Source organism: Dermacentor albipictus, chromosome 8 (assembly GCF_038994185.2).
Source record: "Dermacentor albipictus isolate Rhodes 1998 colony chromosome 8, USDA_Dalb.pri_finalv2, whole genome shotgun sequence".
NCBI classification, from domain to species: Eukaryota; Metazoa; Arthropoda; class Arachnida; order Ixodida; family Ixodidae; genus Dermacentor; species Dermacentor albipictus.
In genome coordinates, this window is record NC_091828.1 from 33768553 (window position 1) to 33796095 (window position 27543).

At 47.5% G+C, this 27543-nt stretch overlaps 1 protein-coding gene across 1 annotated transcript; it reads right to left on the minus strand.

Annotated features, from left to right (window-relative positions):
• Positions 1-422: 422 nt before the first annotated feature.
• LOC135901543 (uncharacterized) lies at positions 423-26892 on the minus strand. The gene is made up of 5 exons (XM_070524589.1): positions 26716-26892; positions 9899-10049; positions 9453-9754; positions 6223-6339; positions 423-1394 (listed from the first exon to the last, which is right to left on the minus strand). The coding sequence occupies exons 1-5, from the start codon at positions 26890-26892 to the stop codon at positions 1281-1283; spliced, it is 861 nt and encodes a 286-aa protein (XP_070380690.1). The 3' UTR covers positions 423-1280.
• Between the last annotated feature and the right edge of the window lie 651 nt (positions 26893-27543).

The window sequence follows — 27543 nt, forward strand, 5'->3', positions numbered from 1 at the left end:
CGACATTTGTCATATAGATTTCGCTTGAGAGTGCATGCATCTAGTTTGTAACTTACGCTGAAAATTGGTCTACAGTTTTTCAATGGCGCTTCTGTAATACCTTTGCGCACTGGTTTTGCCATCGTAGGATTGACGGAATATGCAGCAGGTAAAATAATATTTTGGGGTTTTACGTGCCAAAACCACTTTCTGATTATGAGGCACGCCATAGTGGAGGACTCCGGAAATTTTGACCACCTGGGGTTCTTTAACGTGCGCCTAAATCTAAGCACACGGGTGTTTTCGCATTTCGCCCCCATCGAAATGCGGCCGCCGTGGCCGGGATTCGATCCCGCGACCTCGTGCTCAGCAGCCGAACACCATAGCCACTGAGCAACCACGGTGGGTCAGCAGGTAAAAGAAGTACAATTTTGAAGAGTTATCAATGAGTGCTTTATTCTAAAAAAGAAAGAAAATGAACACGTTTCAGTTCAAAGTACACCGGAGAAAGAACGCCACATATTTTAATTTCAATTGACTAGCCCTAAGCATGGAAGTATATGTTGTCTAAAGAATTGCGGAATGTATGAAGTGGCAATAGGGTGAGATTAGGCTAACAGTTCGTGCTTGCTTTCCTGATACTTGAGATAACCAGCAAGAAATTAAGGCACTAGCACTAGACTTATCAGTAGACTTGTCCTATACTTATGACAATATTTCGTTGCACTAAGTAATGACGTGAAGTCTGCGTGAATGGCAAGAAGCACCAATAATTAAGGCGTATGCTAAGGAAAATTTGGTGCCATTTACTTTTTGCAGTTATTGCTGAAACTATGTCCGGCGTGCTTATGGATTCCGTGAAAGATTTTTACGCAGACGTAGATGTTTATCGGTGACTTGATTCTCAATCTGCCCGTGGCGCTTCCGTCTGCTCATTCTTAATGCCAGTCGACGGGTAACATGGCAATGACGTGGTCTTCTCCTTCTCCTCTCAGCTTACGCTCTTGGAGCTCACTTATGAATTTACAAAAAAAAACAATGACTTCATCAGTAATAAGATTTATATTTTCCTTTATTTTGTGTGTTCCTGAATAGATATTTTTCGATAGGTTATTAGCCTTGCCTGCGCCTGAATTCCCCTAAAGCTGCAACAGAGCAAGCTGTTGCAGTAAAGTAACCACAGCGCACGCTCCCACACCAAACAGCGATGACAGAGCCTTGTTTTCCCCGGATGAACCCAGTGCACATCACGACCGCCACAGACACCACTGCCGAGATGCTGGCCCACACCTCTCATGCGCTCAGTACACCAGCAAGCGTCGTTCCAGTACCAGCGAAGACTGGGGTGCCAGAGCCACCAGCAAGAGTCGAGGCAGCTGTTCGCGGATGCTGCGGTCCACCACTCGGCTGGTCACCTGCATGTTGCAAAAGTATACAATACAGTGCTCGAGTTGCATTGAGCGCATAAACGTTCGGCTATCCAAGTGATCAACTTATTGGAACTCGCAAACGCTTCGGGGCCTCTACCAACGAAAATGCTGGTGACTCGTTTCATGGAAATGGTTGCATAAAATTTTGCGCACAGGTACGATATACCTGCCATGTGATGTTTCACAAGAAACTTAGGACAGAGTGTTTTAACACAATGAGATGTTTATTTGAATGTTCTTGTCTCCGAACTATATTCCTTTCATGCATACCTGCATATATTACGGTAAAGTTAGTGAAATACTAAATCTAAAGAATAAGCGTAGTATAGTTATTCCACGTTATTATAATTTGCTGTAAAGCATTTATGATATTTTTTGCTATAAATGTTTCATACAATCTATCTATCTATCTATCTATCTATCTATCTATCTATCTATCTATCTATCTATCTATCTATCTATCTATCTATCTATCTATCTATCTATCTATCTATCTATCTATCTATCTATCTATCTATCTATCTATCTATCTATCTATCTATCTATCTATCTATTTATCTATCTATCTATCTATCTGTCTGTCTATCTGTCTGTCTGTCTGTCTGTCTGTCTGTCTGTCTGTCTGTCTGTCTGTCTGTCTGTCTGTCTGTCTGTCTGTCTGTCTTTCTGTCTGTCTGTCTGTCTATCTATCTATCTATCTATCTATCTATCTATCTATCTATCTATCTATCTATCTATCTATCTATCTATCTATCTATCTATCTATCTATCTATCTATCTATCTATCTATCTATCTATCTATCTATCTATCTATCTATCTATCTATCTATCTATCTATCTATCTATCTATCTATCGTTTGCCGGTCTGATTGTCCATTAACAAACTTTCATTTTGAGCGTCTTGGTAATCTCTGCAGAGGTGTTCAATTTTATTTTATTTATTTATGTGCACATACTGCAGCCTTATTGGGTTATTGCAGGAGTGGGTGTGAAAAGCAGAACAATGACAAATAACAGGGGCAATATTAAGAATACAGAGGGAATGACAATAACTACCTATTTAATGGTCGCTAAAATGAGTTTAAATGCTGGTGTTTGAGAATTTCGATATATTTTTCTTTATATTGAATTACCATGTATACATGGTAACTTTCAAACCATTAATTTTTATAACATCCACAACTGAAAACGAGCAAAGGGGCAGAGATAAATGACCATACGTCCCGTGTCTTTTTTGTCCCCGTCTGTTCAGCGGACTTCTAGTCGGAATCATTGGGCTTGCTGCGCTAAACCCTTATACAAAGCACGAAAAAGACAGAGGCACTCGTGCGCGAACTGTCAACTGTAGATTGTGCGCTATCGCAAATCACACACACACACACACACACACACACACACACACACACACACACACACACACACACATATATATATATATATATATATATATATATATATATATATATATATATATATACACGATGGTGATCGTAAAATAAATAGATAACCCGAAGTGAAAGACGAAAAACAAGCCAAGCTACGCACATCTGATTTAACAGAACATCCGTGTCTATGAATTTAAAAGCAGATTCTCCTATTGCCACAGAAGGTGTGCTAACGTGGTTCCCCGAGCAATTTTTGAGCATGAAAAGTGCCTCTAAAATTTCACGTACTTTTTTAGATCTACATCGAGCCAAAGCCTTCGTTTCTTTGAACACTGGCTTGCAGCCGCATCGCGCCCAATGCGTCGCCAAATGTCCTGGTGATTGGAACATTTCTGTCGCATACTTCTCTTGACATGATATTACTAATCTGCCTGTCTGGCCTATGTGTGATTTTCCGCAAGTGAAAGGTACAAGTATCTTGTACACAAGGTTGTCGACACATGCCAAATACTTGTTTTCTGTTGTATGCTTCATTTCGCATTCGTTTTTGTCAAATTTTGTTTCAGTATTTACTTCTTAGCATAAGCCTTTCATCTTTAAAGGTGCCGAAAAAAAAACACTTAGGCCAATCTTCTCGAGGCCATATGAAAGGTTATGCATACAAGGTACGACATTTGCCTTCTTATCCTCGCCGTTCTTTGTAGCTACTTTCTTTTTGTTGTTTAAGCTTATGAAGACTTTTTCGGCGATGGACTATATAAGTACTATAGGATAACAACTGTCCTTAAGCTTCGTGACCCGTCGCGGCATACTATCGTTGGTGCTGTGGTCCCGTGATTTTTTGATGGCTAGGTGAATGTTCGAGTTCACAATTGCTCTTTTTATTAACTGAGAATGCCCTGAATCGTAAGGGAGCAGACGTTTTTCCCGAGGCTTTGCTCGATGCAGATCTAAAAAAAGCACGCGATATTTTGCAGACGATTTTTATGCTCAAAAATGACTTGGGGAAACAACGTTAACAGACCTTCTGTGGCCCTGGGAGACGCAGCGTTTAAATTCATAGGCGGATGTTCGATCTAGCCATACTTGTCATTGTTAAATCAGATGTACGTAGCTTGGCTTGTTTTTCGTTTTTCACTTCATGAGATCTATTTATTTTACAGTAACCCTTCCTGTATATATCTGACGTACGATAGCGAACTATAAACGGTTGAAAGTTTGCGCACATGTGTGTCTGTCTTTTTGCACCTTTATATAACAGTATTGCACAGTAAGCAGAACTATGCATACTAACTAGCCCCAGTCGAAGCTTTATTATTTTCCGAAAATAATGCAATGTATCAAGAAGATGGATGGGAGGTAGCAGGGCATGGCTACGGTGACCAAAAAAATGGCTGTGGCTTAGCTAAGGTTAAGCCCAGGATGCGAAGCATACTAGCCTTTATTTTAGTTGTTGAACCACTGTTTAGCCTGGTGAACTGCTGTTGCTTGGGTATATTTGGTTCGGCTAGACGAACAAACAACTCATGCTGGCGAGCGCACGAGCTGAGACCCGGCTATGTAGCTACGCGGCCGCAAGCGAGCGCACGAGTTGAGCCTCCGCTTTTGCAGCTGTTATGACGTCATATGGTAGCTGCGTGGCCGCGCGCGGCGCAGCAAGGAAGAGCGTGGTTGTGCGGCTAGTATGATTCGCATAATAGAAGCAACTTAATAACAAGCATAGCAAGCTTAAAAGAGAATAGACCTACATATGAGACGCGCAGCAATGAACAATGGCTCATACCCTCAATGGTAGCTACGCGGCCGCGCGCGGCGCAGCAAGGAAGAGCGTGGTTGTGCGGCTAGTATGCTTCGCATAATATTTGGAGTATTGCTTGTTCCGTCTGCCTGCGTTGACACACCTCTCGGTCTTACTACAGATCTCCTGAGTTCTTCTTCTTAAATTTGATTTGCGTACACGAGGTCCCCACGCCTTAGTATTGGTCAAAAAGCACTACTGTGATAAGTGGCTTAAAATAAAGCTGCCTCGTAAGGTGGAATTGGCTGAACGAATGAGGGATATATCTGTTTTATCTGCATTGTAGAGGATGATCAAAATTATTTAATAGGTTACTTGAAATACATGCCTTCCAATTTATTTTCATTAATGTGGTGAAATAGGCAACCTATAAAGAACTTGCAGTGCCAGTTGACCGTAGATGCTGGTTGGCTTCCAACCAGCAATTAGGGTGGTATGTCCTGTACAAAAGCTGCCACCCATATTGTAGCCGCTGTTAGGAACGGCCCGCCGACGTGCAAGTTTTGCCAGCCAGTTGCGACAGCGGGCGTCAACTTTTCCTGGAACGCCTCCGCAAACCTCTTGCCACGGCGTCACTAAGTCGACTGTGTGTGGAGAACAACACGCGCGTCCTCGACTCTCCGTCGCTGGAGCCAAGATGAGTGTGACGAAGCAGGCTTTGTGCCTGAACCCGCCACCGCCAACCTGGTCTGCTGTGAACGAGGGAGTCCCCGAGCGAACGTAGTTCGAGGGCCCTTCCCACGCGCCGTTCAAGACGCAAGACAATGGGAAACCGGCGGGCGCGCTGCGGAGGTCAGCTCGGGGAATAAAATGCGCCTTTATTGACGTAAGTCCCGAGTTCTGCGAAGACCATCTGACCTCGGTTGGGGACCATGAACCTGTGCGGAAATGTGTGTGTGTAAGCCCTCCCGCCTACGGTGCCTGGCCGTCTCGACTACGGTGTCTGGTCGTCTCGCCTACGGTGCCTGGTCGAACCTTTCGCTCACATCGGGATCGAGGGAGGATCGAGTGTTTATAAACCGCTGTTGTGCGGTTGCTCAGTGTACTTTCTCTCGCAGTTATGCTAGACTGATGAACTGCAACGTCCTGATGTAGATACTGTAAATAAACCAATATTCCTCGTTCTCGATCAGAAGCAGTCCTTCCCTTCAACAACGTCCTCAGCGTAGATAAGTTGGACGACGGCCTGGGCCAGCTACCATCTATTTCATGCCCGACTCCAATCTTGACAACGGGTTACGAGCGATGGGATTGACCTCCCAATCCTCACAGCGCCCCGCATGAACAGAACGGAACAAGGCAATGACTGTACTACATCTGCACTTAAAGGAGGAACTTACGGATCCCATTCTAACCGAAATATTTCCCCCAGTTATTGGCTTCATGATTCTGGCGTGTGAGCTATAAGCCTGTCGATCGAAGATTCATGCTCTACATTGCACAGTATGGGCCTAAATACTATATATATACCTTTGAAGGAGCGCTTAACCGGGCATCAATACAGTGTGCACTAGAGCCATGTAAGAGTAATAGGTGAGCAGTGCTTTGGTTTTCGTGCAAGCTTAGCATAAGAACTATTGTGATGCCATGTCAACAATAGAAAAAAGCTGAGCCTTCAAATTTTTTTTACCTGTAGGAGAAAATCAGCTGCACGGTCTCCTTCCTTGCCCGGTTTTTTAAGGGCCAAGTCCGTCAGTCTTACTTCGTCCACGGCCAGTCCTGTCACACGGGGTCCGGGCCACGTAAGCTGCAGGTAGGACATGATGATAATGGTACGATAAATTTGTCTAAGACGCAGAGATTTGAAAGGAAATGCATACGATCAGTATGCTGTAGAAGTACTATATGATCGAGCTAAGACTAGCAGAATAACGTAAATATCAGTGTCAGGGTACCCTAACCCTGCTCCTTGGTTACGGACCTGTGCGCGTGTAGACATGCTGCAAAGGCGTCGTACCGTCAACTAAAAAATAACCTTAGCTTCAATTTTTGAACGATTAACTCCGGCACTAGGCATTGCGCTGCCGTTTGTGCACCATTATAAATTTATTGTGTGTATCTTTCACGCCCTGCTCAGTCGATGGCGCGGTCTGTTGGTCATAGACAACTTATCTTTGGGACCACCCAGATCTTCAAGAAGATTGGGGAACGTGCTTATTGCCGTGCTCAAAAAATGAAGTAGTCGCTGCCGTGTATTAACGCTGTTCTAGCATCTGTGTAACAAAAGCTCGTGTTTGCTGCAATGGGAAATTAGCGGGCAAATGTAGCGTTCAGTAAAGGATGGATCAGCAGCGTTAAATAATCATGCGGGATGCACGCCGAACGGGATAAGGAAGCAATAAGTTAAGGAAGCGCAAAAAGCATTGTGCGGCTGAGTGCCGGATGTGATCTTTTCCTCACATTCAATCCTGAGCAATAACACGATTATCTGCGTTTTGTGTAAAAGTGCCGTTCTAGGAGAGTATATATTATCAATTTGAGGCGATCAGAGCGTTTCAATAGCAGAAAATCAACGAAATCAGGGTGTAACACTACCGCTTACATTTCCAAGCGTACTGCCGACCCCTCATTCACATGTTTTCAGTGGTTTAATGTCTTGAACACCTAGTCGAAGGCTGGGCAAAGATGGTAGACAAAGAAGGCGAAAGTATCTAGTGGTTCGCAAAAGTATTGACATGTCTAGGTAAGCTAAACTTAATTTCAACGTGCTAGGTGGTTCGGCGTCTGTGTCGGAAATGAGGAACACAATAAATACCACACTTCAGACTAAGTTCTTCCTTCACTGCTGCCTTGGGTAACGCGCACCGTTCAAGGGTAGGTATTGCGATAGATGCAAATAGCTACTATTATGTGGCAAATGCTCCCTGTACTGCCTGAAATATTTCTTCAGTGGGCGTGTCATACTTTTTTAAAACGAAAACAATGAAATTAAATATAAAATTATGGTATGGACGAAATTAGTTACTGAAGTTCTAGAGATTCAAGGAAGGGGAAGCGGACGCAGACAGTCAAAATAAAGGTTGTACGCGCTACTAATGCCTTAACATGTTTTCCTGGGAATAATAATAAATGAGCAAAATATTTTTCTTTTTTTATTGTTAAAGAGGTGATTTCAGCCCAGCGTCATGCTTTGTAAAGATGCATTCATGAGAACTAGTTCCATCACGCTTGCCAAAATTAACATTGTGTTCTCGCCTTGGAAAGTGATAATGAGATTTGTTACGGCAAGTACTGAAAGTACTCTTGGGAATTGCAAAATATGAGAAAGCGTGGTGGAACCACTGTTCGAGAGTAGTCGTTTTTCAGTGAAAATATGAGGAGATCGCGAGTCAGTAACAACTTAACGAACTAATAGCTTAACAAAATCATCTGAAGTATAAAGAACACTAACAAGTCCGTTGAATACAAGAGACATGTCTACTGAGGCCACTCTGAAGCACATTCCCTGCGTATAAAATTAGCGGCAAAGAGTCGGCTGTGCATAAAATTAGCTGCACTGAAACGTTATGCGGCATAATGCTTCCGCATGCCTTCAATGCAAGCAGCATGCATTAAAAAATTTGCATATATTATACATATGTGGGTAGCAACATCTTATCACAAAAGTTATTTATATTCACTGAAGGAGTGTTTCGCTGCTACAAGTAGCAGCGATAATTGTATCTCTGCCTCGCTTCATGGCTCGATTAGGGTACCGTATAATATAGCGACGATGTAATTATTTAGTTAGTTAATTTGGGTTTAGTGGCACAAAGGCAACTAAGGCCATGCTGCGCCAGTCACAAGACAAAATAAAACGGAACGTTAGGGCAGGTAAACCTGCATGACATTATAGTTGGTGTAAATAACCTGTTTTTTCTAAAAAGTCGAAGAGGTTAGGAAATGGCACTAGGGGGTCATCTGCTAGTAATAGGGCAGGGTGTAATGGAATGTGCAAATTATACAGGCTGTGTAAAGACTTCCGTCTCAGTGTATCGATGTGTGGACATGTTATTAAGATGTGAATGACTGTAAGAGCTTCATTACATTTTTCGCAAGTTGGCGGGTTTTCTTTTCGGAGGAGGAAATTGTGCGTCAGATGTGTGTGTCCAATGCGAAGTCGACACAAGATCACCTCGTAGAATCGTTGCTGGTGACTGCATGATTTCCATTCACCAATCACAGGTTTAATTAGATGAAGCTTGTTACTTAAACAAGTGTCCCAATCGCGTTGCCATTTTGAAGTCAAGGCCTTCCGAATCGCATTGACACTGTCTTTATATGGAAGTGCTGTATTTCGAATGTTTTTGTACGCTGCCATTGATGCGCATCTATCCGCCGCTTCGTTACCCAATATTCCAACATGGCTTGGTACCCAGCAAAACTTGACTGACCTGCCATATTTGTTTGACGTCAATGCATTCAAAATATCGCCTAACAAGGGTTCACTTTGGGATTTCATGTGTAGAGCCTTCAGTACGCTTAATGAATCTGTGTATATGACAGTGTTTTCAAGTTTGTCAGCAATGATCTTTTGAACTACAGTCCATATCGCGTACACTTCGGCTGTGTAGACAGAGGCATGCTGAGGTAATCGAATGCTTGTTTCCCAATTTTCTGTTACGGCCCCTACACCCACGTGTTTTTCCGTCTTAGAGCCATCAGTATAAAATTCTATGTAGTTTATATACTTGTCTTGGTAATTATTTAGAGAAGCAATGGGAACGAATAAGGAAACATAGTAACTCCCAAAACCAATATGTTATCCACTCCCACCGTAAACGGGGACACAACGGCTTCGCTGCAGCAACCTTCTGCAATCCTCTTTTCCGTAGGTTTCGTGCTTCAGTACTAAGGCAACTCGCGCATTGCAATGCTTACGTTTGCTGTAGCAGTAGCAGCCCCCTGGAAATACAGGGGTGTCGAAGCGAAGGGCAGCGCCAACCGAGCCAAGCCCTGTAGAGGAACTTTAAGGAGCAGCCGGGATTCGCAACTGTCAAGTGGGAGTTGCGCCCGTGTCCAGGATAGCCCGGACACCAAGCCCCATCCAAGAAGGGAACCTTTGCCCTTGCGTCCACCACTGGACTGTGTCGGCAGAAGCCACGGGTCCGGGAGAAGCGATCCAATTCGTTGGTTAATCTCTTTCAGCTGCTGCGTCACAGTTTCGTTGCAGGATACGCCATCTGAATAAAATTGAAATTGATTTACAATCAATGGTGGTTTTTTAACTTTAGTTCAAAGCCCATACACCGAATTCTCTATCATAATAAAAATATAGGTCAATATCTAAGGCTCTCCTCTGTGAATAAATACTATTTGATCCGCACCGATGGCACCGGCTGTTGGAATCTCAGCGCTGCCACCAGCTGTTGGAACCTCAGTGCTGACACCCGTTGTTGCAACCGGACCGTTGGCGCCCGTTGTTGCAAATGGGTCGCAAGCCCCAAGGGTAGCGTTGGCCTGGCGGCCTGGGGCACACTGGAAGCATCCGAAAGTCCCAGCAAAGCATGAGGTGACTGCTAAAAGAACAACTTGTTTATTCTAGCATCGCAAAGAGCGGGCGGTCAGGTCGACCGAAGTAGAGAGACGGGAGAGCACGTTACTCAACAGAAGAAATCGGAGCCTCTCTCTTGGCGTCCGGGAGCAGCTGCTTTTATACTCTTGGCGTCGCGGGCAAGAAGGAAGGTCACGTGATGACACCACGTGACAGCGAGGCACGGACGGACTGAGAGACATGTAGTGACAAGGAGGTGACGCATCAGCCAGGCCGGCGCCGGTCAGACCTCCTCGCTTCACACTGGGGGAGCTCCTCTCCCCAGCTGCCGCGCTTTGACAAGCGTGGGCACACACACACACACACGCACACACGAAGACACGTGGCACTGAACATGCCGGGACGCGCTCGGCGGGGATGCGTCGCGGCCGCTCCGAACGGGCCAAAATGTCCGACGCTTTAAACGAAGCCCCGACGTCCGTTGCATCCGCGCCGGCCATATCGCGCGTCGTAGGCGAAACGTAACAATACTATATAAATTTCAGTTGTATGTATTTTAATCCTTAAATGTATTAGAAAATGTTACAGCTTTGCACTCGTTTTGTCGTACTTGAACACGAGCAGCCTACCACCCCCCTGTCCCCCACTTCTCTCTCCCTCCTTAAATCTTATTTCTACTTATTCCTAAACTCAATCTACACTTTCGATCATGGACCAAACAGAAACCAAGTAAGCACTGGTTGCTCTTCATAACAGACAAACTCAACGGAAATTACAAGGCATGTTAAACTGCTTACGTGGTTGGAAAGCTTAGTCTCTAGTTGAAGTAGGTAAAGCTGAGCCCAAATTAAGACGTATACAGAGACTGCGCAACATGCTCACTCTCTTCGCCTTTATTGTCTTCATCAAATTTTGCAGCCGGATTGCTTACTTCAGGAAGTGGTTTTGTGCAGGTTCGAATATTTCAGCGGGGCAATAGTGACAGAATTTTTCCGCGGCAATCAGATATTTCGACATGAACGAGGAAGGTCACCCTAATTACAGCTGCTCCATAGTTGGTGTCATTGCATCTAGCATGAAGCCTCCAACAGGCAAGTCCATCACATATTTTTTTCGTGTGTCCAGGCACAGATGCTGAGAACATGTCTAGGGGTTCCACGTTGCCCCTCAACTTATGGTACAAATTAGGAAGCTCACTTCACCCTGTACCTCTTTCTACGATGCGATCTTCTCCGAGCATTCCTACGGCTGCTGTGCCACTACTGACGTGACCCTTTATCGATGCTTCCCGACATACGGCTGCACTCCATTTTTGCGAGGGCCAATAAATGACAAGAGTCCAGCATGCTGATCTTCCACTTATGTTGCATGGGTCATGTCAAAAGTACGGCTGTGTCTCTATGCCCGGTATCTATCTTAAAGAAGGGCCAATACCTACCGTAGGCCTCGCACATCTAACACTAGAATACATGCCGAAAGACATGGCTCCTCGGTAAATGTTTATACAGACGGATCTGTGTCGTCGTATGTTTCGGGTGCGGCTTTCGTTGTGCCAGCGCATCAAGTCATTCGACGGTTTCGTCTGCGTAACAAGACGACACCAACGTCCAAGGAACCAGCGGCAATCAGAGAGGCAGTTCACTATATTTCGCGCCAGCCTCTTCAAGCATGGACAGTCCTCAGTGACGCGAAATCGGTTCTGCAGCTACTTAGGGTTGTAATGAAAGAAAGCTTTTACAGAGGGTTGGCTCTTCAAGCTGCCGAGCTATACACTCTAGCGGAAGAGAACGGCCACCACTTTACATTTCATTGGATCCCTAGTCACTTTGGTGTACACGGCAACGAACTGGCCGATGCCGAAGCGAAGAAGGCACCCGAAAAACGAGAACCTCTGCTTGCAATTCCTTTTTCAAGAGCGGACTCCAAGTGCCTTCTCTCAGCAATTATCTGAAAAGCCGTTGAGAAGCAGCGGAACAATCCGGATAATGGGCGCGGACCACTTGAAGGATTAGACCCTACGATGAAATCTAGGCTACCACAAAAGATTCAGCGCAGCTATGCCAGTCTTCTGTACAGACTTAATCTGGGGACCACGTTCACGCGCGGCTACAGGCACCTCATGCGACGCACCGAGTCTCCAGACTGTGAGCTGTACAATGGGGATGCGACAATAGGTCACGTGCTGTGTGACTTCCCTGAGTGTGTGGAAGAGTGACAAAAGTGGAACAATGACCTCAAGCGCCTCCACAGTGCACCGCTGTCGGGGTACATTACTTTAGGCCCTTTGCCAGACGTTAAAGCGAGTTTTCGGGCCATTAAGGCCTTGCTTTTTTATATTGTACGTAACTGAGCTGTAGGCTTTGAGGAGACCTACGTGTTGTATGTTTTACATCCGCCTTCTGCCATCATCATCACCCATCGTGCATCTCTTTCTTCCCTCTTTCTTTCCATCTTCCGCTTCCTGAACAGAATAGCTGGCTAGAAGAATGTACCTCAGTCCGACGTCTCTGCATTTCGCATCATTAAACTTTTCTCTCTGTCTATTTTCATGTGCCAATGTTTACACCAGTCTGTTATTTTCGCGAGGTCAGAATGCAGTTACATAGTCGGAAACGTTCATTATTTGTCTATAAATTACGCAATCGTCTGCAAATAGTCTACCTGTAGATGTAATATTATTACTTATGTTGACGTATAGCAGAATAAAAGCTGTCCCAAGACAAAACCCTGCGGCATACCAAAATTTTTTAGTGATCGCGGAGAAGATAATTTATGAGCTCTTACAAATTGGCACCGGTAAGTTAAAAGTTAGTAATCCAATTCGTAGTCCTAATATTTGTATTGAGGTATATGTGGGCACTTAAAGGCATTCGTTAGACAGTATATGAGATATGAGCGCAATTAGAGAGTATACCTTTCAATAGGTTGATTACACATGCTACATCAGAATATTCGAAGCCTAAGGCTTTGTGAAGTGCTGAAACTAAAACGAATGATGCACAAAATTACGTCTTTTATGTAAGCTACTGGGAAACTTCATAGGATTGGTTCCCGCTCGGGGCCTGGCATAAACAAATCTAGCGAGACTGACACGTTCACCAGTGGTTATGTACAAAATAACGTAATGACATCGCACCGAAAATTCGTGAACCAAGATATTAAAACCTGTTGCCCCAAGCAGTTATCAATCAACAATAAAGACGCAGTTAACCAATGACAGTGTAAGATTGGCACGCAAGAAAAACACACCAGCCCGTTTGGTTGCCCGATAACGTTCCGCCGGCCATACCGTGCTCGCAACTCAGGCCGCAGACCTGCACCTTCATTTTGCGCATCGTCTAATGCCAGCAGATATGTGTGCCTCCTCTCTCTACCGAAAGAGGCGGTTACAACGGTAATCATGATTAAATACAGCTGATCAAAGCATACACAACGTTTCGTCTTTGAAGAATATTTCTAGATCGGCCTTCTCCTACGCGCCCCCAACTGCATAGCTCGTAGCATTCGCACGAAACGTATTGTGCTTGAAAGCATTGATATGTGGCTTCGAGCGCTATAACGTAAAGCTATTTCAAACTTTTCTATTCCAATTTTGCAATCAGCCATACGCGATTGGCAAAAAACTTTTTTTGATGCACCCTCCCCCCCCCCCCCCCATTTCGCCTATCTGTTACGCGACGTCACGAAAACCGCAATGGCCCCTATCTGATATGACGCGTATACATTGATCATGCATCGTTGGACCGAACACAACAAAATTTGTTATTTGTGATTCGACGCCTTTTCGCCATTAGCCCTCGGCAATTGGTCAGAAGTTTTCAGGCTGCACTCACTTCATCTGCCGGTCACGCGACGTCACAAAACTGCGAAAACTAATCGCGCCAAAGTGACGTGTACGCGTTAAAGGTGCTATAGTATTTATACAAGCATACTGCGTGTTTCGTGTGGCCAATGCTCACGGGCGCCCCGACGAAGACGACGAACGTTCTCTGGCTCTCGAGCTGTTGGCTGAACTGGCCAGCGCTGCCGTTACCCTTACCCTTTGTAAATATACTTTGTAAATAGTCTTCAGTCTTAATCCTTTGTTCGCGTAACATTTTTGTGGAGTGTGTCGTTCTCCGCCCTCGACACGGAGCTCCGCAGCGGCCGCACCGTCCTGATTTTCGCCATGGCTTCCGTTGACGACACCTTGCCTCCTGCTGCTCCTGCGACCGCCACAACAACGTACGTTACGGTTACCAATTCCCGCGGTCCTGGCATATTCTGCGGCCAAGATAATGTCGACGTTGAGGACTCGCTCAACCGGTATGAGCGTGTTAGCCAAAACAACCGCTGGGACCCTACCATTACACAAGCCAATGTCTTATTCTACTTGGGTGGAACTCCTCGTGTCTGGTTCCGGACACACGAGGACGAGATCTCTAGCTGGGACGCTTTCAAGGAGAAGCTCAGTGGCCTCTTTGGAAATCCCACTGGTCGGCAGCTGGCTGCTTGAAAAGAACTTGCTATCTGAGTGCAAGTTCCGAGTGCAAGACGTACTCGCTCTTTGTCGGAAAGTCGACAAAAAAAATGGCCGAGGTTGACAAAGTCGGCCACGTACTCAAAGGGATCGCGGATGACACATTCAACTTGTTGCCCTTCAACAACGTGTCCACTATCGACGTCATTGTCAAGGAATGCCGCCGCTTTGAGCTCGCCAAGAGCCACTGCATCATTCCACAGTTCTGGCGGCTCCCTAACACGGCTGCGACGTCGTCTTGCGTTGACCTTCCCGCTTCACCACCCTTAAACGAGCACGTGATACGTAGTGTTCGCCGCAAACTCGAGGCTGTGCCGTCCCATTCACGCCCACTTTTACCCACCATTGACCAACCAGCCCCAGCGATCTCTCTTATCCAGGTTCTTACCTTCCCGCTTCACCACCCTTAAACGAGCACGTGACACGTATTGTTCGCCGCAAAGTCGAGGCTGTGCCGTCCCATTCACGCCCACTTTTACCCACCATTGACCAACCAGCCCCAGCGATCTCTCTTATCCAGGTTCTTACCTTCCCGCTTCACCACCCTTAAACGAGCACGTGACACGTATTGTTCGCCGCAAAGTCGAGGCTGTGCCGTCCCATTCACGCCCACTTTTACCCACCATTGACCAACCAGCCCCAGCGATCTCTCTTATCCAGGTTCTTACCTTCCCGCTTCACCACCCTTAAACGAGCACGTGACACGTATTGTTCGCCGCAAAGTCGAGGCTGTGCCGTCCCATTCACGCCCACTTTTACCCACCATTGACCAACCAGCCCCAGCGATCTCTCTTATCCAGGTTCTTACCTTCCCGCTTCACCACCCTTAAACGAGCACGTGATACGTAGTGTTCGCCGCAAACTCGAGGCTGTGCCGTCCCATTCACGCCCACTTTTACCCACCATTGACCAACCAGCCCCAGCGATCTCTCTTATCCAGGTTCTTACCTTCCCGCTTCACCACCCTTAAACGAGCACGTGATACGTAGTGTTCGCCGCAAACTCGAGGCTGTGCCGTCCCATTCACGCCCACTTTTACCCACCATTGACCAACCAGCCCCAGCGATCTCTCTTATCCAGGTTCTTACCTTCCCGCTTCACCACCCTTAAACGAGCACGTGACACGTATTGTTCGCCGCAAAGTCGAGGCTGTGCCGTCCCATTCACGCCCACTTTTACCCACCATTGACCAACCAGCCCCAGCGATCTCTCTTATCCAGGTTCTTACCTTCCCGCTTCACCACCCTTAAACGAGCACGTGACACGTATTGTTCGCCGCAAAGTCGAGGCTGTGCCGTCCCATTCACGCCCACTTTTACCCACCATTGACCAACCAGCCCCAGCGATCTCTCTTATCCAGGTTCTTACCTTCCCGCTTCACCACCCTTAAACGAGCACGCGATACGTAGTGTTCGCCGCAAACTCGAGGCTGTGCGGTCCCATTCACGCCCACTTTTACCCACCATTGACCAACCAGCCCCAGCGATCTCTCTTATCCAGGTTCTTACCTTCCCGCTTCACCACCCTTAAACGAGCACGTGATACGTAGTGTTCGCCGCAAACTCGAGGCTGTGCCGTCCCATTCACGCCCACTTTTACCCACCATTGACCAACCAGCCCCAGCGATCTCTCTTATCCAGGTTCTTACCTTCCCGCTTCACCACCCTTAAACGAGCACGTGACACGTATTGTTCGCCGCAAAGTCGAGGCTGTGCCGTCCCATTCACGCCCACTTTTACCCACCATTGACCAACCAGCCCCAGCGATCTCTCTTATCCAGGTTCTTACCTTCCCGCTTCACCACCCTTAAACGAGCACATGACACGTATTGTTCGCCGCAAAGTCGAGGCTGTGCCGTCCCATTCACGCCCACTTTTACCCACCATTGACCAACCAGCCCCAGCGATCTCTCTTATCGAGGTTCTTACCTTCCCGCTTCACCACCCTTAAACGAGCACGTGACACGTATTGTTCGCCGCAAACTCGAGGCTGTGCCGTCCCATTCACGCCCACTTTTACCCACCATTGACCAACCAGCCCCAGCGATCTCTCTTATCCAGGTTCTTACTTTCCCGCTTCACCACCCTTAAACGAGCACGTGATACGTATTGTTCGCCGCAAACTCGAGGCTGTGCCATCCCATTCACGCCCATTTTTACCCGCCATTGACCAACCAGCCCCAGCGATCTATCTTATCCAGGTTCTTACCTTCCCGCTTCACCACCCTTAAACGAGCACGTGACACGTATTGTTCGCCGCAAAGTCGAGGCTGTGCCGTCCCATTCACGCCCACTTTTACCCACCATTGACCAACCAGCCCCAGCGATCTCTCTTATCCAGGTTCTTACCTTCCCGCTTCACCACCCTTAAACGAGCACGTGACACGTATTGTTCGCCGCAAAGTCGAGGCTGTGCCGTCCCATTCACGCCCACTTTTACCCACCATTGACCAACCAGCCCCAGCGATCTCTCTTATCCAGGTTCTTACCTTCCCGCTTCACCACCCTTAAACGAGCACATGACACGTATTGTTCGCCGCAAAGTCGAGGCTGTGCCGTCCCATTCACGCCCACTTTTACCCACCATTGACCAACCAGCCCCAGCGATCTCTCTTATCGAGGTTCTTACCTTCCCGCTTCACCACCCTTAAACGAGCACGTGACACGTATTGTTCGCCGCAAACTCGAGGCTGTGCCGTCCCATTCACGCCCACTTTTACCCACCATTGACCAACCAGCCCCAGCGATCTCTCTTATCCAGGTTCTTACCTTCCCGCTTCACCACCCTTAAACGAGCACGTGATACGTATTGTTCGCCGCAAACTCGAGGCTGTGCCATCCCATTCACGCCCATTTTTACCCGCCATTGACCAACCAGCCCCAGCGATCTCTCTTATCCAGGTAGTTTGTACGGCAAGAATTTGCAAAGCTAGGTTTTCCTGCTGCCTGCTCCGTCTGCGGACCTGACGCCCGACCGGTGGCGACTGCTTCGCCTTAAGGCGATGCGTATTCCCCTCCCAGATACCGCAACCCTGCCGAGTGGATAACTCCGGACAACAAGCCCATTTGCTTCCGTTGCCTCCGCATTGGCCACGTCGCTCGCCACTGCCGCACCTCCTGGATGTCGCAGTATTCGAGCTCCTTTTCCCTTCTCCTCGACAATATGCCGACCCATTTAATTCTTTGTTCGCGCAACAATATGCCGAACAAAACAGATTTTTTTTTCTGAATAGCCACAGGCTGCCCCGTTCCGAAAGGAATATAAGATGGCTGCCGCCTATAGCTCAGGCACCGGCTACTCGCACCTGCCGGAGAGCATGGGCTTATTTGCGTACAATAAAACTTTTTGCGTGGCCGTGTAACATTTTAGAGCACTTTCGGCACATTTATGACGAAGTGCAACGAAACTTTACTCAGACCTTTACCCAGCGCTGTACAAGGGCAGGGTGATCAAGACTATCGAAGGGACCTTTTGGAAGCTGCGAAGCTGCTAATTGTCAAATTGTCCTCTTAACAATCTGTATGTAGCGCTTAAACAGATGACATGTGTACATGGTAGTTAGCCGTTATGGCGCTATCCGAGCGCATTACTTCAACCATTTTCAGCGCGCTGTAGCCAGCCACTCAATCGTCGAGGTTCTACCGAGTGACCACGCTCTTTGTGAATGTTCCTGGTTCTGCGTAATTCCCGGTGAGCAGCAATAGGAGTTTTTATGCGAAGCATATTACGAGAGCTCAACCCAGCTCCTCAGGCGCGGCGGTGTCGCCATGAAATCACGTGACACCGTGACGTCACGACAGAGGAGAAGTGGCTTTGGCTCAACTCTTGCAAGACGGGCTGGGTGGGAATCGAACCAGGGTCTCCGGAGTGTGGGACGGAGACGCTACCACTGAGCCACGAGTACGATGCTTCAAAGCGGTACAAAAGCGCCTCTAGTGAATGCGGTGTTGCCTTAGAAACGAGCTGTTTCTAAGGCGTGCGTCTCTTGCTCAGGCGCACATTTCGTTGCCGCGCCGAACGCTGCTTTGCTCGACGCTCACCGTGTCCAATGCGGGGCGCGTAGTCGCTGCCCTGTAGCCCATTGTCTTACACCCCTTGGCGGGTCGACGGGAACGCTGTCGCGTTCCACTCTTGAAGGCGAAGAAGTAATGCATGAGTTGTTTCTTCGTCTAGCCGAACCAAATATAGCCAAGCAACAGCAGTTCACCAGGCTAAACAGTGGTTCAACAACTAAAATAAAGGCTAGTATGTTTCGCATCCTGGGCTTAACCTTACCTAAGCCACAGCCATTTTTTTATTTAACATTTACCATTTTTATTTCTATATCAAAAACGTGTATTTTTGATGAAGCTTTCCCTTACGCATCCACACGGCTTTCAAACGTGAAGTTCTGCACGGGTGTTCCTTTGTGTCTACGCTATCTGGAACTGGGCTTTTAATGTGGTCCAATATTTTATTCCAGCGCACACGTAAAAATGCGAGAGCGTCAAAGGGACCACCGAGCGGAAAAGCCGACGTCTGTCGTCTGCAGTAGCAGACGGTGCCTTAATTCCCATTGGCTGCGACGCCACGTCACGAGTGGCGCCTGGACGACGGAGCAGGTGCGGGAAAAAAGTTCGCACCTGCTGCTCGGCGGGTCCGGCACCCAAGAGAAGAGTAATTGAAAATCTTAAAGAGTGGAGACTCAGCGATGGGGTAGACAACCTTGAAGATAGGCTCACCCATTTTGAAGAGTATATTCGCACGACATTCACCAAGACAATTAGCGACCGTTTCATAGCAATTGAACAGACATGCCAGCAATTAACGACGACAGTACAGAATTTGGCAACATAAATGGCTAACTTTCAGCAAACATGGATAGGACATCAACCACCGCAACCACAACAGCAGTGAAAGGCCTCCTGGTCTGGCATTAGAATTGCAGCGGTTTTGCTGGGAAAAAGGCTGTACTTCAGCAACACTTAGAACAAGTATCAAGAAAGCTAGATATTATCATGTTGCGAGAGACCCTCATTGAGGAAGTAAAGCTCTCAGGTTACCGGTCCCACGCCAGCCTACAAAGCTTCCGGACCGCGGCCGGCAGTAACGGCAGGGGAGTTTGCACCTTGGTGAGAAAAGGCATCACGTACATCGAGCACGAGTTATTGAGCAAAAGCCCAATCGAGCACACCATGGTAGAGGTGGTTACCGGGAAAAAGTAGAAGGAAAGCACTTTTCTGGTAAACGTGTACAGTAGCCCATCACACGGAAAGCAGAAATTCAAAGCACTGTTACACAAGGCGTGCAACGTCGCGGGGCCCGACAACAGGCTGGTAATCTGCGGGGACTTCAAAGCGCCGAATCAAGCCTGGGGTTACCCCAAAACATTGGCAAAGGGCAGGGACCTAATGGAAAATGCTACCGACTTGGGACTAAATCTAATTACCAACCCAGCATACCCTACAAGAATCGGCAACTCGATCACCCGAGACACAACGTCCGATCTCACTTTCGTCAGGAGTAATGGCGCTGGTATGGCGGACTTCGAATGGCACAACACGGGCCACGAATCGGGAAGTGACCATTACATTGTGGAGGTCGCTGTCCCGCTCGGTGGTATCGACGAAGTTGGCAGAAGCCTTCGGAAACATATATTTACTGACTGGGACGTGTTTCGAGGATTGTTACCCGAAGAGCAAACCGAAATTACGGACATTGAGAAGTGGTCCACCGAGATTGTAAACAAGGTAGAAAAGGCCACCAAGGAAGTCAAGACGGACGAGCGTGTCCACAGGGTCGACAGCCGCCTCACCCACCTCATCGAAGCCAAGCAGTCCATCCTGTCAAGGTGGAAGACGCAGAGGACAAACAGAAAGCTACGCAAGAAGTTCTCGCCGAACTGAACCGCGAGATCGAGTCCCACAGCCGAGTGCTATGCACACAGCAATGGAATGAGGTTTGTAACGCAGCGGACGGCCAGATGCACTGCGGCAAGACGTGGAGTATGCTGAGGCATCTTTTGGATGCGACCACGACCAAGTCTCACCAGCAGCACAACTTGGCCAAGATCATCCACAGGGCGCTGACCGAGCACGGGGAAGACGAAGTGAAGAAATGCCTCGATGACAAGTACCTCCTGGTCACTCCCCCAGAGACGCACCCGGACTACCTAGACGAAGCAAACGAGTGGCTAGATCGAGACATTGAAGTATGGTAAGTAAGGGTTGCCCTGCATGATCTCAACAGCAACTCCGCCGCTGGTCCCGACCGCGTCACGAACAGAGCGCTAAAAATTCTTAACGAAGCGGTGATCGAGAACCTCATGGCATACTTCAACACTTGCTGGCGAGCCGGATTATTACCTCGGCAGTGGAAAGCAGCCAAGACCATCTTGATTCCCAAGCCGGGCAAGCCACCCAACATTGAGAACCTCCGGTCGATCTCGCTTACGTCCTGTGTGGGCAAAGCGTTGGAGCATGTACTCATGAACAGGTGGCAGAGGTACCTGGAAGATTCGGGGCTCTACCCAAACACCGTCATCGGGTTCCGAAACAAGCTCGGAACTCAGGAGGCCATGATACAACTGAAAAATGAAATCCTCGATGACACTACCAACACGAAAGACAAGCGAGCCATCTTGGGTTTGGACCTGCAGAGCGCTTTTGACAAAGTGCGACACTCTGCGATTCTGGCCCAGGTGTCACGGCTAAACATGGGCAAGAGAACTTATGCGTACATCAAGGATTTTTTGACGGAGCGGACTACTGAAATCATCACCGGTGACCTGCGGCTTCAAAAGAAGAAGCTCGGCAGCGTCGGGACCCCCCAGGGCTCAGTCATCTCGCCATTTCTTTTCAACCTTGTAATGATAGGGGTGGCCGAGCGCCTCTCACGAGTCGCGCGGGTCCGACACACCATCTATGCCGACGACATAACGCTCTGGGTCCCAGGAGGAAGCGACGGACACATCGAGAATACATTGCAAGAGGTGGTTGACGCTATCGAGGAGCAGCTGGACGGGTCTGGGCTCGTCTGCTCCCCAAGCAAGTCTGAGCTCTTGGTGATTCCTCCGAAAAAGACAGCTAGGAAGACGAAAGGCAACGAACCTGTGAGAGAGCAAGACACAATATTGATCAAGACGAGCGGTGGTCACATGATCGCGGCTGTCGAGAAGATCCGAGTGCTGGGGATGCTGATTGAGTGCAAATGAGTCAACGGCGAGACGGTCAACCGTCTGGCGGCCAAAGTCACCACGGCCATCCGCCTCATTAAGAGGGTGTCGCACAGAACAGCAGGCATGAAGGAAGAAAGCCTCTCCCGGGTAGTGGAATCCTTCGCTATAGGCCACATTACATACGTTGCTGCTTTCCATAACTGGAGACAGTGCGAACGAAATAAGATCAATGCGCTCCTACGCAAAGCGTACAAGGCTGCACTCCGACTTCTCGACTGGACAAGCACCGACAAACTCCTGGCCTTGGGAGTGCATAACACCCTGGAGGAAATCGCCGAGGCGCAGAGGACCGCTCAGCTCGCGCGGCTATCAGAAACAAGAACGGGCCGACAAGTGCTGCGTGACCTAGGCCTGGGACCAAAGGAAATGGGACCCGAAAATACAGAGGTGCCTGTACCGGACGCAATTAGTAGACGGCTACGGGTATGTCCGGTGCCAAGAAATATGAACCCTGAGTTCCACAAAGAGCGGCGGGCGGCGAGGGCCAAGGCGCTCATCGATCTCCATGCCAAAGACAGGGGTGCCGTGTTTGTGGACGCGGCAGAGTATCCACATGACAGAAAGGCATTCGCCGCTGCAGTCGTCGGGGCATCGACCGGTGCAACGAGAACAGCGGCGAGTGTGCGGACTCGAGGGGCGCATCAAGCCGAGGAGGTGGCCATTGCTTTGGCCATCGCCGACCCCGAGTGCACGACTGTGCTCTGTGATTCTAGGACGGCAGTGAAAAATTACGCCAGAGCAAGGGTGTAGGGTGAAGCTTTGCGTGTGTTGCGTGTGGTCGATCTCGCGAGTGAAAGTCGGTGTGTGGTGATAAAGTGGTTTCCGGCCCACATGGGCAGTGATGTGTCGGATCGCGGCAACGCTAACCACAACGAGACGGCGAACGCGGCGGCGCGAGGACTAACCAACCGTGCCGCTACTACTACAGTCGACCCGTCGTGGTGGTGGGAAACCAAGGACAAAATGACTTCCTACAATGAAATTGTGAAATGGTACCGACTAGAGCGAAGGACCATGCCGCCACCTCTTCCGGGCTTGACCCGTAAGGAGGCGGTTTTATACCGACAACTTCAAACGGGGTCGTTATTCACCCCGGTGCTGATGAGGCACGTGTGTGCAAGTGTTTATGAAAGTCATCTGTGTTGTGTGTGCAGAAAGGTAAGAGCCACTGCAGCTCACATCCTTTGGGACTGTGCTAAGAATCCGCACGAAGCTGCAACAATAACAACGATACCCCCGCGGCTCGACGCCGCAACGAGATGCTATGACCAAGATGTCCAAACCCAGGCCATCCAGCAGATCTCGGCGGCCCTCGAAAGGCAACGACCGAGCGAAACCGGAGGGAGGCTGCCACCCCAAAAGAGGGGCAAGCGCGGCCGACCAAAGGGAATAGTGCGGCCGCGGCCGATGTAGAGGCGCCACACGCCGCGAAGACGTCATTGCCGCGTCACGGTAACGCCTCCCTAACAGAGGAAGACTAACCGTTCTGCAGGTGTTCACAACAAAGTTTCGTCACTCACTCACCTGCTGCTGCGCGAGCGCCAGGTGTTGTACGAAGGGAGAAGGCATCGGCGTGAGGCCCCGTGACCCCCTCTCTTTATGCGTACCCTGTGTTATCCAACAAGGCTGATTCTTGGGCTAGTTGGCACCGTTTACTCATAATGGCAAAGCCTTTAGCGCAATTCAAGAAGACCGGGACGTAACAGAGGCACAGGACAGCGCGATCCTTTTGAATTGTGCTAAGGCCTATTCTTGAATACGCGTGCACGATATGGGACCCTTATCAGGACAACCTTAAGTACATCTTAGAGCGCGTGCAAAACCGAGCGGCACGCTTTATCACTGGGAGCTATCGCAGATGTAGTAGCGTCACACAAATGAAAATACGTCTAGCGCTTACGACGTTAGCCGAACGCCGGCGCTGCTTGCGTCTCACATTTTTTCATAAGATATTTTACAACAATACTGGCATTAATAAATCAAAATACATGCTTAACCCGCATTACACATCCCATCGCCGTGAACACCCATTAAAAGTAAGGCCAATGAAGTCAAGAACGAACTTGTTAAAGTATTCTTTTTTTCCAAAAACCATCAATGAATGGAATGCTCTGCCTCAGGATACCGTTTCTAAAACATCAAATTCAGCCTTTTTCGAAGAACTGCTTGACATGTGATGATTTCGCGTGTTTCGATGTTTTTTCTTTTTTTTTCGCGTTTCCTTGCCTACTATATGTATTTCTGAGTGTAGATGTGTTCATATGTTCATGTATGCCCATGTATGTGTGTGTGTGTGTACATATAGTCCATTTCTTCTTTTTTCTCCTTTTTGTTTTGGCATAGTTATGCTGCCTGCACTGCATTATTCGTCACCGTGTTTTTTTTTATGTAACCATAATTACAACTGTTTAACATGTGTATTACTTCCCCCCCACTGTAATGCTCTCCGAGCGAATGTGGGACTGTATAATAAATAAATAAATAAATAAATAAATAAATAAATAAATAATAAAGGCTTTGCGATTATGAGTAAACCTGTGTTATCCGCGCATTCATTCCCCACACAATCTCGCATGTGTTCTAACTGGGCCTCAGTGATAGCTCTAAATAAATATAATGCATAAAAACTGAATAAATTCTAAAGGAAGAACATTGGTGGTAGTCAGTTTGAAAGCTACGGCCTCCTGTTCAGAAGCCCAGTATCTTATTCGGGTAAACCATTGGCCAAGCGTCTGAACGCACTATCTTAGCCGCGAGGTGTTCATAACTTGGAAGACCACTCAGTGGTGTGGCATTGGACATTAATACTTTCGCATTCACCACTCATAAGACGTGCTTAGGTGCCCTCGGAATTTTTTACAAGAGAAAGCCGGATCATGGAACATTGCCAACTTTTGTGGCAGTATCACGTTTTATGTAGCCTGGAAAACAAATTTAGTCAAAGCTGTTTTTCGAGGGGACTAGCCACTTAAAGAGTCCCCGTTCACTCATGCAGATGCCCAATGAAGAGTTAGCTAGGATGCTCCAATCTAAATACATTGAAAAGGAGAAATCGTTTTTCTCGGCGACCGCTGCTCCAATTTTGATGAGGCTTGTTGCATTTAGAAGACACAGTTAAAATCTAGTGAGTTTAGGCAGCAATTTTTTTATTTTGGCCGTTATTTTTTAAACAAATATGGCTGAAAATTAACGCCATTTAGAAAACAAAGCTATGAAGTTTACAACTCTGTAACTCACAAGAGAAAAACTGAGAATTCTGAGAGTTGCTTCCAATAGTACATATAAAGGGGGCCAATTTGATCTATTACGCATGGCTCTCGAATACACGGCTAATAGGTAAGTAGCACTTCTCGAAAAGCCATGTGAACAATGTAACAAATTCACGTAGTATATAAATAAGTATATCAAGTTCCTCCGACTGGAAGGTTAATACGGATGGAATTCAGAACTGCGATATCTGATCCTCGTGCAGAGGAATGAATTTGCAAGCTTCGTGCTTCTATTTATTTTTCAAACATACCAATTTTGAAACTTCCTTTCTTTTTTAAAAATAAAAGATCTTAAATCTGAATTACGCTTTCAACAGTCGCTCGATTTTAACTTTCTCTCTGAAATGACACCAATTTCAGTAAAATTGGCGAAGTGATTACCTCAGAAAAGCGTTTCTGTCTTATTCATGTATTGGAATAAGTGGCATCGGAGTTGTGCCCGAGCTAAAGCTTCCTCTTAAGTTCATCCGCGGGAGACTGAAATTCTGCAGATGCTTTCACAAATTCAGGCATGGTGAGCAGTTGAATGGGAAAAAATGTACAATTGCATCAGTGATAGCTTATATGACAACTGATTTTACTTGAGGATCTTGGTGTTCTAGATTCATATTGCAGGCACAATTTATCACGGGGCGTGCAAATGGGCAAATCGTGTCTTGGTGTTGTCTTTGCATAAAACATGCTAGTAATTGTAACAGAAGCATTGTTTTTCTGTTAAATATTTCATCGAACAAAACAGTTATCAGAACTGATTGTTTCGGATTGGTTCCAAACTTAGTGTATATATATATATATATATATATATATATATATATATATATATATATATATATATATATATATATATATATATTGCAGAAGCTCGTAATTGCACGAACTCACCGGCTTCCGTAGACTCAGCCGACGCGGCGATGGCGAGGCACAGGGCAAGCGCCCAGGATTGCATGATGGCGTGGCGGTCGCAGCGTTCGAAACTAGCGCCGGGTAGCTCGGATGGCTTCCTATATATCGCCACGGAAGGCGGGAAGCGCAACTCGCGCACCAGCCGAAAGTTGGTCCTCATTTGATTCGTTCATTTCGCGGCAAACTGGTTCCTCAAGTGACCGCGGTGGTGGCACGAGATTAAGAGATGGAGTCGGGGTGACGGGAGTGCGACCGCCATTAATCGACCGCCGTTTGGCGTCTTTTTTTTCTGGCGTTTAACAGAGTTGGGAGTTCATGAAGAAAGCAAGCACGAAAAAAAAAGCGGACTAGTAGATGCCGCCCGGGGATTTCAAAACAGACATCATGCACGTTGCTTATCTTAGAACCAGTTAACATTATTCTTCGCCTCAGTAGGAGTAATATTCGTGCGCCCTCGCCTTTTACGTGCCAGATTGCGGAAGTACGTTGTGATCACACCTGTCTGGTTGCACGGATACCGCTATTTACCATTCAAATTTCTTTTTCTCAGAAAGTACGTAGTGAGTCACTGCATATAAACCTCTATAAAAGTTTTTTTTTTTGCATATGCACCCTAAGGCTAGTGTCCTTGGAAATATATTAAACCAAGAAAACACGCCTGCATGCCCTGTTTGCTCCCTAGTACGTCAGGGTGGTTGTATCTTGCTACTTCAGGGAGAAAAAAAAAACTTGGCATAACTCACCTCACGATCACTGTCGGCGGTAATGCGCTTAGCATTGAAGTAATATAGCGACACGACGTTTTGACACCGCCGAAACGCCTTGCGTATGAAGCGTGCCCTGAAGCGGGACGCCTTTCTCGGGCTTCCCATGCCCGCGCCATCTAGTGGAGAAGCAGGAATCAGGCTTCCGAAATGCATGGCGCGCTGGTGCATGCGCTGAGGAGCGCATCATTCGGTAGCCGTGCGCCTCTCGCGCTTTCTTTCAGGACACGCTGCGCCGTGTAGTGGCACAGTCGAGAAGTCCGCTCGTTGCCTTTGAGATGAGACGCATGTGGCGCGCCGATGCGTGCGAAGGCCGAAAATTGTAGGCTCTCTGTCCACACTAACAGCGGCAGTTACTTGGTGACTCTAATTGGTTAGAGGTGGTTCATTTAGGAGCGGCCCATACTTAGTACAGCCATGGCGCAAGCCCACTATATAGGGCTGACCTGCGTGGCGTTCATTAAAAAGGCGAGAGAAGGTGAGGTGTGCAGACAGGACACAAGAGAAGTGGACAACATGAACGCGGTGTTCGTGTAGTCCACTTCTCTTCTCTTGTGTCCTGCTTGCACGCCTCACCTTGCGTAATGAATAATTACCAACTAGCTCAGCTTTCTGTTGTTTTAAAGACAGCGGTACATTTATTGCGGTGCATTTTTTGGCACAGCTTGCAAAAGCGGCGGGCTGCTTTCCTTCGAGGAGCCCGTGTGATGTGGGTTTCATTCTCACCAGCACAGAAGAAATTTCGAAGGTTTTCTAATGGTATACCCTGTCGGTCTGAACTGCGCATGGCGCAATCTGTTGGTCGAG

Coding starts and splice junctions, on each gene's coding strand:
- LOC135901543 (XM_070524589.1), bottom strand. CDS start 26,892: ATGCATTTCGGAAGCCTGATTCCTGCTTCTCCACTAGATGGCGCGGGC. Junction 6,340..9,452: donor CTGCTACTGCTACAGCAAAC/GTAAGCATTGCA, acceptor TCCTACCTGCAG/CTTACGTGGCCCGGACCCCG. Junction 1,395..6,222: donor CAGCTGATTTTCTCCTACAG/GTAAAAAAAATT, acceptor TGCAACATGCAG/GTGACCAGCCGAGTGGTGGA.